Source organism: Mandrillus leucophaeus, unplaced genomic scaffold (assembly GCF_000951045.1).
Source record: "Mandrillus leucophaeus isolate KB7577 unplaced genomic scaffold, Mleu.le_1.0 Scaffold611, whole genome shotgun sequence".
NCBI lineage: Eukaryota > Metazoa > Chordata > Mammalia > Primates > Cercopithecidae > Mandrillus > Mandrillus leucophaeus.
Window position 1 is genome coordinate 118,345 of NW_012106598.1, and position 19,467 is coordinate 137,811.

The following is a 19,467-nucleotide window of genomic DNA, read 5'->3' on the forward strand; positions in this document are numbered from 1 at the left end:
AAAAAAAAAAAAAACAAAAAAACAAAAAAACAAAACGAAAAAAAAAACGAGAAAACACTGATAATCAACATCAAGAATGAAAAAGAGGGCATCACTATAGGTGCTGCAGACATCAACAAAAATTAAAAATAGGATATTACTGACAACTTCATGCCAATTATTTTGAGCATTTGGGCAAAACTCACAAATTCCTAGACAAATGTAATTTCCATAGTTAATTCAAGAATAAGTAGAAAACCTAAATAGCCCAATAACCATGAAAGAAATTGAATCATTAAAATTGTTATCATAAAGAAAACATCAGACTTTGACGGCTTTGTTAAAAGTTCTACGAAATAACCAGGAAATAAATAATTCTAATCTTACACAAACTATCCCAGAATGTATATAAAAAAGAACGAAAACCATGTTATGAATCAGACACATCCTTGATACTAAAACTGGAGAGTCACAAATAGAAAATGTAGGTTTTTCAAAATGAAAATTTACAATAGCAACAAAATATATAAGCCATCAAAGAAAGAAAACTAACAAAAGATATGTAAAACTGTTATAAAACTTTAAAGACATTACAGAAGACAAATAGAAACATATATCAACACACCGTTTTCATGGATAAGAACACAATATTCTAAAAAAAAGATGTTAGGTTTTCCCCCAGTTTAAAATAGATATTACCACAATTCTGATCAAAATCCAAAAATACTTTTGGAGTATATTTAGATGGTTCTAAAATTTATCTGAAAGAGCAAATGGTTCTGAATAATCAAAACACTCCTGAAGAAGCAGGAAGAGAAAGTGAGGGAATTTGTCCTAAGGGATATCAAGGATTCTAAAGTAATAGCAATTAAGATAGTGTGGCATTGTTGCAGAGATAGACAAATAGATCACTGAAACAATTAGCACAAAAATAAACATATAAGGAAACTTAATATGGCACAATCGGTACCACAGATCAGTGGGGAAAGAGGATGTACTACTAATCAATAAATGTTTCTAGACAACGGAAAACTGAAAATAGAATCCTACCTCACACCCAACACAAAAATCATTTCCTATTCTGGGTGGGTGAGAACTTAAAAACAAAAATAAAATCTTTTTAAAATTCAGAATGGAATATCAGAGAATATCTTTATAATATTAGGGTAAGGAAGGACTTCTTAAGACATAAACAGTACAAATCTTACAGGAAAAGATTCATAAATCCAACTACGTTGAAAGTAAGAACACTTATTCATCAAAACACACACTAAACAGGGTAAAAAGATGAGCCACAAACTGGGAAATGATATATACAAACTTACTAACAGAAGAGTAGTGTCTAAATTATGCCAAGAACTCTTACAAGTCAATAAGAAAAAGACAAATCCATTGAAAAATGGACAAAATGCATGAACAAGAACTTCACAAAAGAGAAAACACACATAAATGACAAAAAAATCCATAGTTAAAAACATACTTAATCTCACAATTAGTCTCACTTTTAAAACTGAGAATGAGCTAACATTTCACACTCACCAAATTTACAAAAATTAGTTTGACAATATCAAGTGCTGTAGACTATGTGAAGCAAGAGAATGACTCATATACTAACAGTGTAAGTGTAAATTGAAAAGGAAAACATTTTGGAATTGCATGGTAAAATTGAACACACACATATTCTATAGCCCAGCAAACCACTCCTACATTCAAAGCCTTGAGACTGTTGGTAGCAACACGTAACAGAAAACTGGAAACAACCTAAATGACTATTGTTGGTAAAATGGATAAAAAATAAATACAAAGAGGTAATGTACTGCAATAAAACATGCAAATACTACAGCTATACACAACAGCATAGATAAATCTTATCTATGTTTGGATGGAAAAAGCAAGCTGAAGAAATATATCTGGAGGATATGGTTCAAAAGTAAGCAATATTAACTGTGTTATCTGTACATGTATATTTGTTATATATAGTCAAATACATATATGTGGTAAAGTATGAAGTGGTAAAACTGTAGAAAAGCAAGGAGTGATTAAGAGGCAAGGCAGGCTAGTGGGTACCTCTGGAGGGAGGAAAAGATCCGCAATGGGCAGGGGTGTCATAAATGGGTTTCCAAGATACTAGTAATATCATTCTTGAATTGAATTATGGATATATATATATATATACACTTATTATTGTCACCCTTTATAATATACATTTATGTTCTCTACAATCTTATGTGTGCTTGGTATATTTCACAATAAAACAGTCAACCAACCAATCAATCAAGTTAGCTAGAGGCTAAAGAACTGCAACTAGAATCCGTAAGATGAGCCTAGTAGGTTTTCAAGGATATATGAGAGACAGTGAAGTTTCCCTGAGGCTATGATGCATCACTGAAACTAGCAAAAGGCTTCGCACTTGAATGAGAAGGAAGCTTTGAAGTGGGGCAGAGACTCCTGCTGGTGCCCTTGGAGGTTGCTGGGGACATTATGACTCTAGGTAGTAAATGGATGATTTGAGAAGGAAAACTTGAACAAAGGGGTATTGACTTTCTTTTGTATCCAGGAAGGTACATGATTTGCAAACATGCAGATACAAAGAAGATACTGTCTTTTTATAAATATGAGGCATTTGTCTCAGTTACTTATACAAATAAAAGTTTATTTTCCCTTATATCACTGGAAATCCAGAAGAAGGCGGTGCAGAGCTTCTTGAGAGAGTTAGCAATATTTTCTAAATGCAGGCTACTTCCACTCTGCCATTTTCAGTTTAGGGGGTTTTTGCCCCATGAAGCTCCAAAGTTCTCATCTGCCTTTAATGCAGCGTTAGGGGTATTTTCCCAACTCTTCGTCAACGAAGTTAAAGATTTTTCTAGAACTCACCCACAGCTGGGTACTCACATTATAGTCATCAGAATGGTGACACATGGACATTTCTTGCTGCAAGAGAGCCTGGAAAAGTAATTATTTTGCTATTGCAGAGTGTACAATAGGAGCAGGCAAAAGTGAAGAGGGAGAGGTGTGTGTATTCAGCAGTATCTGTCAAAATACTCCACTAAGAATTCTTCCTCTTTTATCTGCAGGAGCCAGTCTACTTGATGACTTATACAAGTATTTCTTCTTCCATCACTCCCACGGAGACACCATGACTGTCATGGATCCAAAGCAGATGAATGTTGCTGCTGCTGTTTGGGCTGTTGTTTCCTTTGTTGTTGCAGACATGGAAGAAATGCTGCCTAGGTCCTAGAAACAGCAAGAAAGAAACATTTTCATGCTTCTGGCCAGGAATCCTGGCTCTGCAACTTTGGAAAACCCCTCTTCACATAACAATTTCATCTAATTCATCTTCAAAGCGCAACTCTATTTCATGTTTTCTGTTATTATCTTTCTTGATACTTTCCAAATTCTCTGATTCTAGAAAAAGGAATCATTCTCCCCTCCCTTCCACCACATAGAATCAACATATGATAGGGATCACAGCGAGGGCATTTCTTTATATCACCTCTTAAAAACATCGTTTCCACTTTAAAACTAAACACAATAAATTTTTGGAAGATCTCTGATTTTTATGTGTTCATTTATGAACATAAACATTAAATATGAAAATATGGTTTATATTATTTATTGAAGGAGTAGAAGAATTACTCAATTTTAGTATGATCTTAATTGAATATATGGAGGCATTTGACTTTCTAATTTGTATATTTTCATATTATGTGAATTTTAAAAATGAACTTCGGAATTTTTTAATTTGCAGGAAAAAAGGATATTATCATTTGGGGAAAAAATCAAGAATACATAATTCAATTGCCTTATTAAAGATAAGTACTAGGGTCCGTCACTAGATAAATAGCAATGCAATTTTGCATTTATGTTTTGTATATTTTACACAACATTTCCATGAAGTTGGTGCTTATTCACAATTTGCTGATGACATGATTGAAGCTCAGAGAGGCTCAATAATATTTTCAGAGCCGTCTAGAGCAAACACAGTAATCCCCATCCTCTCTGGAGCCAATTTCTACTATTTTTCCTCACACAACATCCAATATTCAATAAAAAATTACAAGACACACCAAAAAAAAAGAAAAACAAGAAAAAATGAACTTATTGTCAAGAGATAAAGCAATTAAGAGAACAAGACTAAGAGATAACCTAGAAGTTTGAATGATCAGAGGAGTTTAACCTAACTATGATAATTATGTTAAAGATCTAGTAAGAAAAATAGACTGCACACATGAACAGAAGGGAAATTTCAGCAGTGTTGGAAATCATAAAATGGAGTCAAATATGTTAAAAAATGCAATGTCAGAGATATAAAATTTTTTTGTCAGACTCATCAGCCAACTGCACAAGGCTGCAGAGAGCATCAGTGGACTTGAATATATGCCAATAGAAATTATCCAAAAAGAGAAGAGTAAAGAAAAAAAAATGCCAGAGTGAATCATCTAGAAAAAAAAAAAAGCCAGAGTGAATTACCAAGAATTGTGATACAATATCAAGTTGTTCTAGTATGTGTGTAATTGGATTTTCAGAAGGAGAGTACAAAGCATCAGTTGTATTAATGATAATAAAACGATTGAAAGACAGAGTAGGATCTTTCGTTTCTGATGAAGTAGCACACCAGTACTCTAACTGGCCCTTACACTGAAGATGACTAAAAATGCTAGATAATATTTGAGAAACACCTTATTAAATATATGAATGAACTGATTAACAAGAATATTAGACAAAAGACTAAGTATCAAAAGACTATATGCCAAGAGATACATAGAATATTTTTTGCTTTTTAAGGGTTTTGAAACTTTAAAATATATATATACATATGTGTGTGTGCATGCGTGTTGTTTTTGTTTTGTTTTGTTTGAGACAGTATCTAACTCTGTTGCCCAGGCTGGAGTGCAGTGGTGCAATCTCGGTTCACTGCAACCTCCACCTCCTAGGCTCAGGTGATCCTCCCACTTCAGCCTCCTGAGTAGTTGAACTAAAGGGTGCTAATTTGTGTGTGTGTGTTTTGTTTAGTTTGTTTGTAGAGACAGGGTTTCGCCACATTCCCCAGGCTGGTCTTGAACTCCTGTACTCAAGTGATCAGCCTGCCTCAGCCTCCCAAAGTGCTGGGATTACATGCATGAGCCACTGTGCTCAGCTTTAAATATATATATATATTTTAATTCCAATAGCTTTTGAGGTACAAATGGTTTTTGTTACACAGATGAATTGTATACTCGTAATGCCTGAGATTTTAGTGCGCCCCTCACCCAACTAGTGTGCATTGTATCCAATATGTAGTTTTTTATCCCTCACCTCCCTCTTACCCTCCCCGCTTCTGAGTCTCCAATGTCCATTACACCACTCTGTATACCTTTGTGTATCCATAGCTTAGCTCCCACTTATAAGTGAGAATATACAGTATTCAGTTTTCCATTCCTGAGTTACTTCACTTAGAATAATGGCCTCCAGCGCCATCCAAGTTGCTGCAAAAAACATTTCATTCTTGTTTGTAGCTTACTCAGCAGTGTTCCATGGTGTATATATACCACATTTTCATCATCCACTCATCAGTTGATGGGCAGTTACGTTGGTTCTATACCTATTCAACTGTGAATTGTGCTGCAATAAACATATGCATGCCAGTGTTTTTTGATATAATGACTTATTTTCCTTGGGGTAGATACCCAGTAATGGGGTTGTTGGATAAAATAGTAGATATACTTTTGGTTCTTTGGGAAATCCCTATACTGTTTTCCATAGAGGTTGTACTAATTTACATTCTCACCAGTAGTGTATAAGCAGTCCCTTCTTACCACATCCAGTCAATGTCTGTTGTTTTTTGACTTTATAATAATGGGCATTCTGGGGCCAGGCATGGTAGCTCGTGCCTATAATCCCAGAACTTTCGGAAGGCAAGGCAGGAGGATTGCTTCAGTTCAGGAGTTCAAGACCAGCCTGGACAATATTGTGAGATGTTTTTTTGTACAAAAAATAAACATAAAGAATAAATTAGCTGGCATGGTGGCATGCATCTGTGGTCCCAGCGACTTGGGAAGCTGAGGTGGGAGGATCTCTTGAGCCTAGGAGGTCAAGGTTGCAGTGACCTGTGATCATGCCACCGCATTCCAGCCTCAGTGACAGCAAGACCCTGTCTCAAAAATAATAATAATGGCCATTCTGACTGGAGTAAGGTGGTATTTCACTGTGGTTTCAATTTGCATTTCCTTCATGGTTAGTGATGTTGAGCATTTTTTAATAAGTTTGTTGGTCATTTGGAGATACACAGAACATTGAACAAGCTTTCTCTTTGAGAAAGTTTAAAGAACGTGGTAAACTTAAATTCCATTCAGAGATCAGGAGATTGTAGACAAATTCCAGATTCTGCCACATTAAGGATACTATAGAACTCCAACAAAAATGAGACCCCAAAATATTATACCTCAATACAGTGGTGAACCAAAATAACTCTCAGGTCTGCAAGGAAAGTTACCATGATTGAGTAAAAGCTAAGTAGAGGGTGTGAAGAAATTCCCACTTATAAAGTTACAGAAAATATTAACTCACAACCAGAAGTGGGGAAAATCATAGCGTTCTGAGCGAGAACAAACAAAAATATAAAGAATTAACCCATAGTGTCCTCTGATATTGGAATTTTTAGGTTAAAAGTATTTAAGCTATGTCCATTATTTCAAGGAAGTCAAAGAAGAGTTTGAAAGTAGAATAGAGAGCATGGTACCATTAAAAAAAAATGACCAAGCATACTGTAGAAAGAACCAAATAGAACTTTAGGGAATATAAATTATACTAAGTGAAATTTTAAAATTAGGGGACAAATTTAACTAATTTAATGAGAGAGTTTATAAACTGCAAGACAATAGTGATGGAATTTATGAGAATTTAGCACAGAACGACAAAGAATGTAAAATATAAATGAAAGGTTAAGAAATATGAAAGATAGAGTTATATTGTCTAATGTGTTTAATCAGGGTTTCAGAAAAAAGAAAATGGGACAAAGAATTATCTGAAGACATAATAAATCAAAATTTTCCAGAAATAATGAGATACACAAAATTAAGAAACCCAGTGAATCCCAAACAGAATAAACAAAAAGACATATTTTAGAGAAACTACAGACCAGAAGAGACAAAAGAAACTCTTTGAAGTAAGAGAGAAGAGATGGACTATCTTAAAAAAAAGCAACAATTGGACTTTTAGCTAACTTCTTAACAGCAATAATGCAAGCCAGAAGACAATGGAATAAGATCTTCCACATGCTGAGAGAGAACAATTATCAACCTAACAACTCTGTGCTCAGGGAAAATATCTTTTGAAAACAAGGACAAAGTAAGGATATTTTTCAGACTAAAAAGTGAAAGAGTTGGCCAGGCATGGTGGCTCATGCCTGTAATCCCAGCACTTTGGAGGGTGAGGCGGTTGGATCACCTGAGGTCAGGAATTCGAGACCAGCCAGGCCAACATGACAAAACCCTGTCTCTACTTTAAAAATACAAAAATTAGCCAGGCATAGTGGCGCATGCCTGTAATCCCAGATACTGGGGGGCTGAGGCAGGAGAATCACTTGAACCTGGGAGGCGGAGGTTGCAGTGTGCCAGGATTGTGCCACTGCACTCCAGCCTGGGCAACAGAGTGAGACTCTGTCTCAAAAAAAAAAAAAAAAAAGTGAACTAGTTTACTACCAGCAGGTCTTCACTAAAGGAAATTAGAAAAAGTGTCCTCTAAGCAAAATTAAATGATTGTAGAACAGACACATACAAGAAGTGAAGAGATGGGCTCCAGGCCAAATCAAAATCTATGTGTGACTTTCCAGGCCTGACTTTAAGCATTACAAAGGCTTTACCTGGCAGGCCTACTGGGAGAAAGCTGCCCTCTTGATGTGGTTTGATTGTGTCCCCACCCAAATGTCATCCTCAATTCCCGTGTGTTGTGGGAGGGACCCAGTGGGAGGTAACTGAGTCATGGGGGCAGGTCTTTCCTGTACTGTTCTCATGATAGTGAATAAGTCTCATGAGATCTGATGGTTTTATAAAGGGGAGCTTCCCTGCACAAGCTCTCATTTGTCTGCCACCATGTGAGATGCGCCTTTCACCTTCTGCCATGATTGTGAGGCCTCCCCAGCTACATGGAACTGTGAGTGTATTAAACCTGTTTTTCCTTATACATTACCCAGTCTCGGGTACGTCTTTATCAGCAGCATGAAAACAGACTAATACACCTCCCCACAGCAGATTTAGTGCTCTGCCAGTGGGTTACAGTTTTCCAGAAGGAGTTGCAGTCAAGAACTCAGGCCCCCTAGGGCAGCCACCCATTCCTCACTCAAACACCTCCATTCAAGGCCTCCTAATCTTACGACCAAGATACTTTCATCCACTCTGACCCAGTACTTTTCTAGTTCTAGACTTCCCCTGCTCCCTTCTGTCAGTTCCCTGGACCATAAAATGTTAGGAGTTATTTGGTTAGGGCTCTTTGTTAGTGAGATGATTTTCCCTGTCTGAACCGATTCATCTGACCCTTGCCCACTGCCATTCCCTGGGGGAAAAAATGGAACGTTGGGAAGCTAGTGCTTATTTTTGCCTCTTGTTTACACTATCTCTGTAAGTGATTAAGGCTTGATTGTTACTTTCAGTTTGGCTCATTCTTCTGACTAACCACCTAACCCTGGCCGCTGGACAGAAATTAAGAGCAAAGAAAGTGATAACCATTTTAAACAAACATGGAATAAATAAAAACCACAATAATAAGGTGGTATTTGAAAAGAAAACAAGATGGAAAGAATATATTTCACTGGAATAGCATGTGAATAAGTGAAGTTACTGGAATTAGTGTTCTAAGGTCTTTGTGAAACTGCCTTTGCAAAATTATAACAGTAAGAAACCCCTGACCTAATTGACTCCATCTTGCTTCTAACCTCCAAGCTGTCCTTGGTCATTCCTGGACATAGGCCAAGATAACTTTGAGAGGAATTTAGTTTATAGTTTAACTTAGAAGCAAGAATTATAATAGTCCCTTCCTGAAACTAACCCTCTCCCTGTTCAAGGGCTGAAAATGCCTTTGTAAGACTAATGAAAGGCCACAAGATTAGGATTATAGGAGAGACCCAAGTTCTGCTGAAATGTCGGCATAGTTTCTATAATTCCTTACTGCTCAGGAGTCGTATGGCCAGAAGTCCCAAGATTTAAAACTTCCCCAATTGCTTCTATAGGTATCACTACTGTAGAACCTAAGACTGGGGAGGTTTTTTTTAGATGTTTTTCAGACTGATCCCACCTGGACTCATGACTCAGCTGGTCCTGTGGCTCTGCCCAGAGGTGGCCTCACTGCACAAGGACCATCTTCCAACACCCCTGTGATGGCATCCCCAACCAATCAGCTGCACCCATTCCCTAGTCCCCTGCTCACCAAACTGTCCATAAAAACCCTAACCTCCAACCCTTCAGGGAGACTGATTTGGGTGATAACTCCAGTTCTTCTGCATAGCTGGCCTCATGTCAGTTAAACTCTTTATTCACTGCAATGCCACAGTCTCGGGCAATTGATTTTGTGCAGTGGGCAGAAAGAATAAATTTAGGAGCTCATATGAGATCTGCCCTTCTGGGTGCCTGCTTGCAGTTCATTGGTCCCCCATAGGTCCGACTGACCTGGAGGTGAGCTCTGACAGCCACTTATTTCTCTGGAACTGAGAGTCTCTGCCAATGTCCCCTTGCAACTGTCCTGCCAGTGAGGCACTGTCGACCCTTCCTGCCCAGGCCTAACTGTCATGTAGAAAGTTTCTGGAAGTCATCTTTAAACTGGTCTGGTGAGTATTCTAAGTGCAACCAACATCTCCTTCCTTCTCCTGACCTAGTTGGCCCCTTTTGTGGGTTCCAGTTAGCCTTTCTCTGTGGGTTCACTTGTATTGCTGTACAAGAGGATAAAGATATTGTCTAAATTTAGGCTTTGCTAAGTTAAATTTGAAAGTTAAATTTAAAACATTAGTCAGGCATGGTGGTGTGCACTGGTAGTCCCAGCTACTCGGGAGTCTGAAGCACGCAAATCATTTGAACCCAGGAGGTGAAGGTTGCAGTGAGCTGAGATCGTGCTACTGTACTCCAGCCTGGGTGACAGTGGGAGACTCCATCTCAAAAGAAAGAAACGAAAGAAAGAAAGTTAAATTTTCTAAGGTAACCACAAAAAAGAGAGGTAAAGTGCATAACAACAAAACAACCTCCCCTACCAAATGGAATGAAAAAAAAAGGCTTAACAAATTTGATATCATATTCAGTGACCACAATGCCACTAATCAACTAAAAACATATATAAGTTTGGAAAATTAGAAATATAACTCAATGAAATAAATAAATGACTTAGTAAATAAATAAATAATTTAGTGGTTTATGAGTCTGATATGGTTTCGCTATGTCCCTACCCAAATCTCACCTTGAACTGTAGCTCCCATAATTCCCACATGTCATGGGAGGGACCCAGTGGAAGGTAATTGAATCATGGAGACAGGTCTTTCCCGTGCTGCTCTCATGATAGTGAATAAGGCTCATGAGAGCTGATGGTTTTATAAAGGGGAGTTCCCTTGCACAAGCTCTCTTGCCTGCCACCATGCAAGATATGACTTTGCTCCTCATTCGCCTTCAGCCATGATTGTGAGGCCTCCCCAGCCATGTGAAACTGTGAGTCAATTAAACCTCTTTCCTTTATAAATTACCCAATCTTGGGTGTGTGTTTATTTGCAGTGTGAGAACAGACTAATATGGAGTCACAGAAAGAATTATAATTAAAATTAAAACATATGTACAACTGAATAATAGCACACACACAGACAACACTTTCATATCAAAACTTGTAGGATGTAGGTAGGCAGTTTCTTAGAGGCAAAGTTACAGTTCAAAATGATAAAAATTTTAAAATAAGCTAATAAACCCAAAGAAATAATTAGGGATTATTATTTACTCCCTAATTATTTGGGTTTATTCTGCTATCCTTTTTTCCTCCAATTAAGAAATAGCAGAATAAACCCAAATAAACAATTAAGGAATAAACAATAAATATGAGTAGAAGTGCATGAAATAGATCACAAGCCTTCAGTAGAAAGGATCAACAAAGCCAAAGAGTTGGCTCTTTGAAAATACTGAAAATTACTGATTAAAAGCTTTATGCCAATAATTTGGAACCTTGAATAAATGCACCATTTTTTAGAAGAAAATGTGATTACTTAAATGAGTTGATGAATAAACTTAGTATTTTAATAGCTCTAGAAACATTAAATAAATTGAATCAGTATTTTAAAATGTACCTTCCACCACAAATTCTTTAGTTTTATAAGTAAGTTCTCCCAAACTTTAAATAATTTCAGTTTTACAAAATTATTTTAGAGTACAGAAGAGGGACTAATTAATTCTAAGCTCATTTTATGAGACTAGTATAATCTTAACACCAAAATCTAATTAAAGACAGTTTGGAAAAATCACAAGCCAATTTCACTAATGATTATAAATGAAAAAAATTGAACAAAATATTAACAACCGCATCTATTAGTGAAAGAAAAAGAGAATAAATGATGACAAAGTTGAGTTTCTGCCAGATATGCAAGATTGGTTTCTCATTAGAATATCAGTTAATTTAATTCATCACATTAACAAGTTTAAAAGGGAAAAGTTATCCAATCATCTCTAGATGCAGAAAAAGAGTCACATAAAACCTAAAATCCATTTATGGTAAAGATGAAAGAAGACATCCTTAACCAGATAAAAAGCATCTACAAAACAAGCTAAAGAAATATCATAATTAACATGAAATGCTGAAAATATTTCTTTTAAGGTAGGAAATAAACTAATGGTGTTCAAAGTAACTACTTCTATTTGATAGTACTTGGATATTCTAGCTTCCACAGACAGAAGAGAAAATGTATAAGCAAAGGAAAGGAGGAAAGAAAACTGTTTCTATTTGTAGACAAATATGATTGCCTACATTGAAAATTCAAAAGAATCTACAAAAAAAGTATCATAATTAAAAATGAGGATTAGAAATTTTAAAAGATGAAAACTATTTCTAGACAAATACTTAGAAAATGCAACTAAAAAGATATCATTTACGTTGGCATCAAATATAAAATGTTAGCTGGGCTCATTGGCACACACAAACATTCCTGTAGTTCCAGCTACTAGGGAGGGATGAAGCAAGACAATCACTTGAGTCTAAGAGTTCGAGGCCAGGCTGTGCAACATAGGAAGACCCCTGTCTCTAAACATAATAATAATGTAAAGAGTCTAGAAAAAATTTTTATGATAAGATGTGAGATTCTTTTATGGATAAAATTATCAAACTTTATTAAAATATATTAAAGTAGAGCTAAATAATTGGAGACATATGCCATTCATGTTTTGGAAGACTCAGTAGTAAAGATGTTCATTCTCCCCAAATTTATCTATGGAATCAACACAGTCTCTATCAAAATTTTACAATGGAGTGTTGTGGCTTTGAGTTCTTGATTTTGGTTTGTTGGTTTGTTCATTTATTTAATGTGTCAAGCGGAATCTAAAGTGTAATTGGACTACTAAGGACTATTAATAGCCAACTATTTCTGAAAAAGAAAAAGTAGGGGATTGTAGCCCCTTAATTCCCACTTTCATTCAAGGCAAGATTGTACTTTCCTGATTTCTTGTAATTTGGTATTACTATGTACTTTTGGCAAATTAATATAAACAGAAATCCGCAGGTGTTTTGTTTTGTTTTGGACTTAACTATTTGGTGTTCAATGAGAAGAGCTTCTACACAAGACTTACAGAAAAAGAGCAAAGCCCAAATATTAAGCAACTAAAACTCATGTTTCAAACAGATCATACACAGCTGAGTGGAAATTGTAAAATTCCCTGTATGATTTGCCATATTGTCTCTTTCTCCAAGGCAAATGGCAATGTTTCAGATAATGCCTGCTCCGCAAGCTTGGATCCAGAGCAATAATAAGGAATGACAGAGCTTCCAGTTTACTCACAATGGAAGTGAAGCCTGACTAAGAAATAAATTTCTGTTGTGCAAGAAACCAATCTTGCATATCTGGCAGAAACTCAACTTTGTCATCATTTATTCTCTTTTTCTTTCACTAATAGATGAGGTTGTTAATATTTTGTTCAATTTTTTTCATTTATAATCATTAGTGAAATTGGCTTGTGATTTTTCCAAACCGTCCTTAATTAGATTTTGGTGTTAAGATTGTACTAGTCTCATTTTGTGGAGGTTTTGTTGCCACAACATAATGTAGCCTATTCTGATTTTTATCTTGTCTTGCCAGATATCAAGACTTAACAACTTAATGTCTTTAAGACGGCATAGCATTGGCACAAGGATAAATGAGTAGACCAGTGGGACAGAGTACAGTTCAGATCCAGAACCACGTGTGCAAAAACTTGATTTATGACAGGTTGGTATAGATGATCTGTTAAAAAAAAAAAAAAGGTGGACTTTTCAATAAATGTTACAACAGTTATCTATAAGTAAACGATTAAATTGGACTGCTACCTCATATCTCCTCTGCAGTCTTTTTGTTAAGAACACGTGGAAAACAATTGGTTGTTTACCTAATTGAAGGGCACCAAGAACAGTGCCCAGTACATAGTCAGTCCACAATATACATCCCCTGATTGAGGAATGTTAGCTGCTTCTATTTTACGGCAAATTCATTTCTCAGTTCCATTCCTCCTTCATTCCCATTTTTGAAGTAATGATGGAAACAAAGTGAAAATTCCCATCAAGAAGCCCTGTCAAGAGAGAGGTAGGCTGAGTGCCTTTCCAGGAAAGTCCTGGAATTCTCTTAAGCGAGGAGAAAGGCTTAGGAAGGAAATATGGAAACTACCAAAGAGGCAGGTCATTATCACAATTATACTTTAGGTGGTATCATTCATATCCTATCTTCACGAAAGGAAAACAAGTGGTCAGAAACGGAGACTTGTATTGGAGACACCACTCAGTAACTCACATGAGTAATAATTTCTACCGCGGTGGCCCTTGATGATACAAGCATATATTTTGAGTGATTAATACTGGTCATGTAGCTTACAAGATAGTGTCTTCCAACTCAATCCAAAAGACAGTCAGTCACTCCCAGGTTCATGCTGGATTCAGAAATGTAGCATGTCCTGATTCTTTAACCAAGCTCAATGAGGTGAAATTAGAGCAAGATGAGGGCTAATCTTGCCCCACTACTAAAGCTCAACCCTTCTAAGTACTCTTGATGCTCTATGAATTATGTTGTTTCTCTATGACTGAAGGAACAGGAGCTCCTAGTATTATTTTCTATATTCCTTCCAGATGGGTCTTTCCCTAGTCTCTGATCATTTCCACAAATGCATGCACTGATCAGTACTCAGCTGAAGTTGTGGAAAGGTGGGACTCTCTGCAGCTCTCTGGCCTTCTCTCTGCATGTGGAACTGTCCTCTGTGACACTATGTCCTGTGAATTCTAGCTGCCTCAGCCTCTCTGGACATTCACATTCTTCTCTTCAACTCATGATGGTTCCTGGGCTCTGCCTGGGTTTCCCTTCCCCACATTGCAACTGGAAACTCTATAAGGAAGTAAGCTAGGGTCATCATAGTGCTCACCTCATTCATTTTCTGTCTCTTGGGCATCATTGCTCCTCATTTCCTGATGTCTGATGTCTTCAACACTGTTATTTAAAACATTGTATTTGAAATTTTTTTATTGTTTCATGCATAAAGGTAAGTCCGGTCCCTGTTACTCCTACTTGGTTGGAAGTGGGTGTCAGACCACTAATTTTTGTCTGACGAATGTACTTATATTCCTTTTACATTTAATGCATTTTGATTCATTTTCTTCACAACTTGATTCCAATCTGGGTATGTAGATTCACAGAAATTTTGTGAACTGTCCAAAGTCTGAGCTGAAATGCTCAAATATGCCAAATTGGTTTATCATTAGAATATGAGTTAATTTAATTCATCACATTAAGAAATTTAAAAGGGCAAAATTACCCAATCATCTCTAGATGAAGAAAAAGAGTCACATAAATCCTAAAATCCATTTATCGTAAAAATTAAAGAAGACATCCTTAACCAGATAAAAAGCATCTACAAAAAAAAACCAAAAAAACAAAAAACAAAAAACTAAAGAAATACAATAATTAACATGAAATTCTGAAAACATTTCTTTTAAGGTAAGAAAAAAGCTAAGGGTGTTCACAGTAACTACTTCTATTTGGTAGTACTTGGATGTTCTTGGTATCTGTGAATTACCACAGTTCAAGGATAATCTGTGGTTCATCTGGTCATCATTATTGGATTTCAAGGGTTATTTTCTAGAAAAGTTATATCCAGTTTTATAATTAGCATCAAAAATTCACAGGCTGACTGATTGCCTCTTTTTGCTTTCTAAGATGGACATTTATGTCCTATTGGACTACATTTCTTCCCTTTCCTTCAGGAATAGCAAAGAGTAACTTCTATAGGAACACTGCCACACCAACGAGCTCCACCTCCCTTTGACTTGGGGCTGCTGTGCTTTCTGCTTATCAGCTCTGAGCAACATATTAGATTATCCCCATAGACGGTGGAGCCCAGAGTAAGTTAAATTCTGTATTCTCCACTCACTGCTACCACCACCTACCCCAGTCACTCCAGAATTTTAGGTTTCAGAGCAACTTTAGAAGAGAGAAACTCACAAAGTTGTATTATAGTCTCATAGTTCCACCAGCTGGCAAGATCGTCATTTCCTCACCCACTGCCTCCTGAGTCACTGTACCCTTCTAGTTCCTCCGGGCAGCTAGACCCTTTCTCCGCCTCCACCTTTGGCATAGGGTTAGGGATTGTACCCTCGTTGCCTTATCGTGCAAGTGGCTCTGAAGAAATGGATCTTATTCATTCTCTCCGTAAAATAGTCTGTTTCCTTAGCAACAAAACAAAATTATATGGGGCCAAATGATAACATAAATGGTCCATTTGCTAGCTGGGCCCCTTTACTGCTGCCTTATTACAGGAGTACGGAGGGTCTGGGTAAGGGCGACAATGTGACTGTGTGCAGGTAGGGGAGCATGCTGATGAGTGTGGTTATTAATAGCAATAAGAGTAGGGGAGGTATGAAGAAGTACGTGGGAGTTAGAAGAAGAGAGGGTGGAAGAAAGATGATACAGTTTGGATGTTTGTCCCCTCCAGACCTCATGTCGAGATGTAATCCCCAATGCTGGAGGTGGGGTCTGGCACGAGGGATTCGGGTCATGGCAGCAGAGCCCTCATGAATGGCTTGGTGCTATCCTCACAATAATGAGTTCTCACAATATCTGATTGTTTAAAGGTGTGCGGCAGTTATCCCATCTCTCTCTTGCTCCCACACTTGCCATGTGAGACATCTGCTCCCCTTTCCCCTCCCACCATGATTATAAGCTTCCTGAGGTCCTCACCAGAAGCAGATTCTAGTGCCAAGCTTCTTGTACAGTCTGCAGAACCATGAGCCAATTAAACCTCTTTTCTTTATAAATTGCCCAGTCCTAGGTATTCCTTTGTAGCAACACAAAAAGCCTAATACAAGAGTGGTCTCTAGAGTTATTTTCCTCCCATGAAAACTCCACCTGCACATCTTAATTGCTAAGGTGTACCAGGCAATCTTGGAGTCTGGAACAAGCTACTCACTAACTATAGCTATAGGCATTTTTAAGTATGATTCTCTTCTTTTTCATAAATTTAAAAACAACTGTTTATCTGCTGAGAAATGGTGTATCATTTGCGTGGTGGCCTATTTTCTATGCATGCAGCCGCTTTCCAATTTGACTTTAGGGTCAAGTTGCTTTTCTGATTCATTTAGCTGAGTAGACTTAAGTGCAAATTGAGAAGAGAAACCCATTTAAATATTGTATAATGTGAAAAGGGTGAAATCTGTCACCGAAAAAAAAGGAGAAAGCTAGAGGGAAAGAAGGTCGATTGCTGATTTTGCCCTTGACATTGTGAAGATGTGTTTTGAGGGTTCTGCTGTGTCTGTGGATAATTTGGAGTTTACGTTCCCCAGAGTATTCCACCCTCCTCACAATAATTACAGTAATGACACCAAGAGTGTCTTAAAAATTCTCATGCATCTACACTGCATACATTACATTGCCGCACGCAGTCCTATTTGCTCAGTATGCTCCTTTCATAATAATTTGAGATGCTTCCCATTTACCTTGAGTAAATATCAAACAGATTTTGATATCTATATCTGTCTCATGAAATATACATCCTCTCTAACTGTGCCCAAATGATTAACTTACAGCTATGTGATGATTAGCATAAAAATCTCATCACAACATGAGATAGAAATGTTATCACTAATTGCTGTTTGAAGTGAAGAATGTTTTCTGCATAGAAATTAATGATGCATGCTTACTTCTCAATTCTCTGTTAAACTAGAGAACCCAAGACTGTTTTTGGAGAAGAAAGAAATTACCTTTGAAGTTTTGTGGGGTTTTTTCCTCTCCCTTAGATGATCCACAGTTAACCAAAGGAATTGTGGAAGGCAATGGCTAATGAAGTTTCATGCATAAATGAGACAGATGTACTCAGCCCTTATCAAATCAAGTCTTGCTATCAATCCATGACTCAGCTATTCAACTGCAGGCAGTGACTCTTTCCCTGGATATGAGAGCCTCCCTGTAGCCTTGAAACTTGACTGATAAATATTCTTATGTTTGCAGCATATCCTAAGAGTCTCCAGGTTCTTCAGAGAACCTGACGGTCTTTATATTATTGGTGATCATCCTGGGCCTGCTCAAGCAGCCATGCAACTATCTATGAGTTGGATGGTACCTCAGAAAGCCTTGCTTTATTTTCCAGATTTAAAGAACATTGAGCTGTGACTTAGATTTTGACAATAAAGTCACGCCCTGGTCCAATAGTTATCTTAATTCTAAGTACCAGCCAGTCTATCCCAGAGATTGCAATGGAACATGAATTTTCCCCAAGCTAAGCTTGTCTCTGAGATTCTGCCTTGCCATCCAAATCATCATCATCATTATCACTAATACTTATCCTGGGCCAATTATGCTGCTAAAAACTTAATGCGCATTTTCTCAGTTAATCCTGACCCAATGCAGTGAGGTAAGTCCTATTTTAATCCCCATTTTAGAGATGAAAAATCCTGGGTACAGAGTTTGTAAGTAAGATCACAGAACTAACCAAATTTGACTAAACTCTAGACAATTCAAAACTGAATATCTTCCTCAAACATACTTCTCTGCATAGTGAGCTTTCTAATATTCCCAGTGTGAATATATCCAATCTAACTGGAGCATTTTCATTTTAAGGAATAGAAAGTGGGGTTTCAGCAGTGCCATGCTTCAGTCCAGGAAACAGGGGACCCTGCCCTGAGCCCTGTGCTTTAGAGGGTCCCATGTATCAGAAAAACACACCAACAGTAAATTTACTGAAGGATACATGGATGCTTCTATCACCAGGGATCTGACACTCAGGGCTGGCACAGCATGACTCTGCATGAATCAAAGTGTTCACCTCCAGGCTAATGCCATTTAGGCTCCAAAGAAAGGTGGCTCTCAGGTCCTGCCTTGGAGAGAAGACTGTCTGAATGTTGTGAAGACAGACACTGCTTTAGAGCATGAATTTTTGAGGAACAAAAGTATTCAAGAAGAATAGACAAATTCATCAACTTGTCAAATCTTTCCTCTCAGAGAGCACAAAATCAATAGGTTCTCACATAAGGGAGTATTGTTTCCCAGAAGTGAAGAGCATCTATTCTTTGGATTCTTGTTATGCTCCAATTTGTGGTTCCAACGGAACTCGTGAATTAGCATGGCATTTGCAATAGTTGTACATGGTGGCATTTTGCATTGTTTAATATTTGCAATGTTAAATAATTTTTACTTATAAATTTGATGTGTTCGGCTAGGTGTAACACTTCTGAAATGCGATATCCATAATTTATACTGGCAACAAGATGGGCATTTTCATACTGGAATTGCAAAGTTTTACTTTGTGAAATTGATAATATTCAGCAAACATTTTAAAATCCAAGTAGAAAAGGGTTGCTTTATTTAAATATCTTAATTTAAAAATTTGATCTGTGTTAATTATAGTTAATAATTCCCCTTCATGACCGGGCGCGGTGGCTCATGCCTGTAATCCCAGCACTTTGGGAGGCTGAGGCAGGTGGATCACGAGGTCAGGAGTTCAAGATCAGCCTGGCCAAGATGGTGAAACCCTGTCTCTACTAAAAATATAAAACAATTAGCCTGGTGTGGTGGCACACGCCTGTAATCCCAGCCACTCCGGAGGCTGAGGCAGAGAATTGCTTAAACCAGGAGGGGCGGAGGTTGCACTGAGCCAAGATCGCGCCACTGCACTCCAGCCTGGGCGACAGAGCGAGACTCCATCTCAAAAACAAAAAGAAAATAATAATAACAATAATAATAATAATTCCCCTTCATTCAATAGTTAACTTTAAATTATTGTGTTAAAAATTTTGTGTTAAATTTATGTAAGCTTTTTATTACAACGTTACAGTAAT

General features: G+C 37.3%; 1 protein-coding gene across 1 annotated transcript in view; it reads left to right on the forward strand.

Moving 5' to 3' along the window:
• LOC105553860 (carboxypeptidase Q-like) overlaps nucleotides 1-3,533 on the forward strand; it is a gene marked incomplete at its 5' end in the record, with an annotated part of 113,789 nt that extends 110,256 nt beyond the window's left edge. The window contains one exon of the mRNA XM_012000017.1: nucleotides 3,054-3,533. Coding sequence (XP_011855407.1) covers nucleotides 3,054-3,217 — 164 coding nt within the window. The remainder of the gene's footprint in view (nucleotides 1-3,053) is intronic.
• Between the last annotated feature and the right edge of the window lie 15,934 nt (nucleotides 3,534-19,467).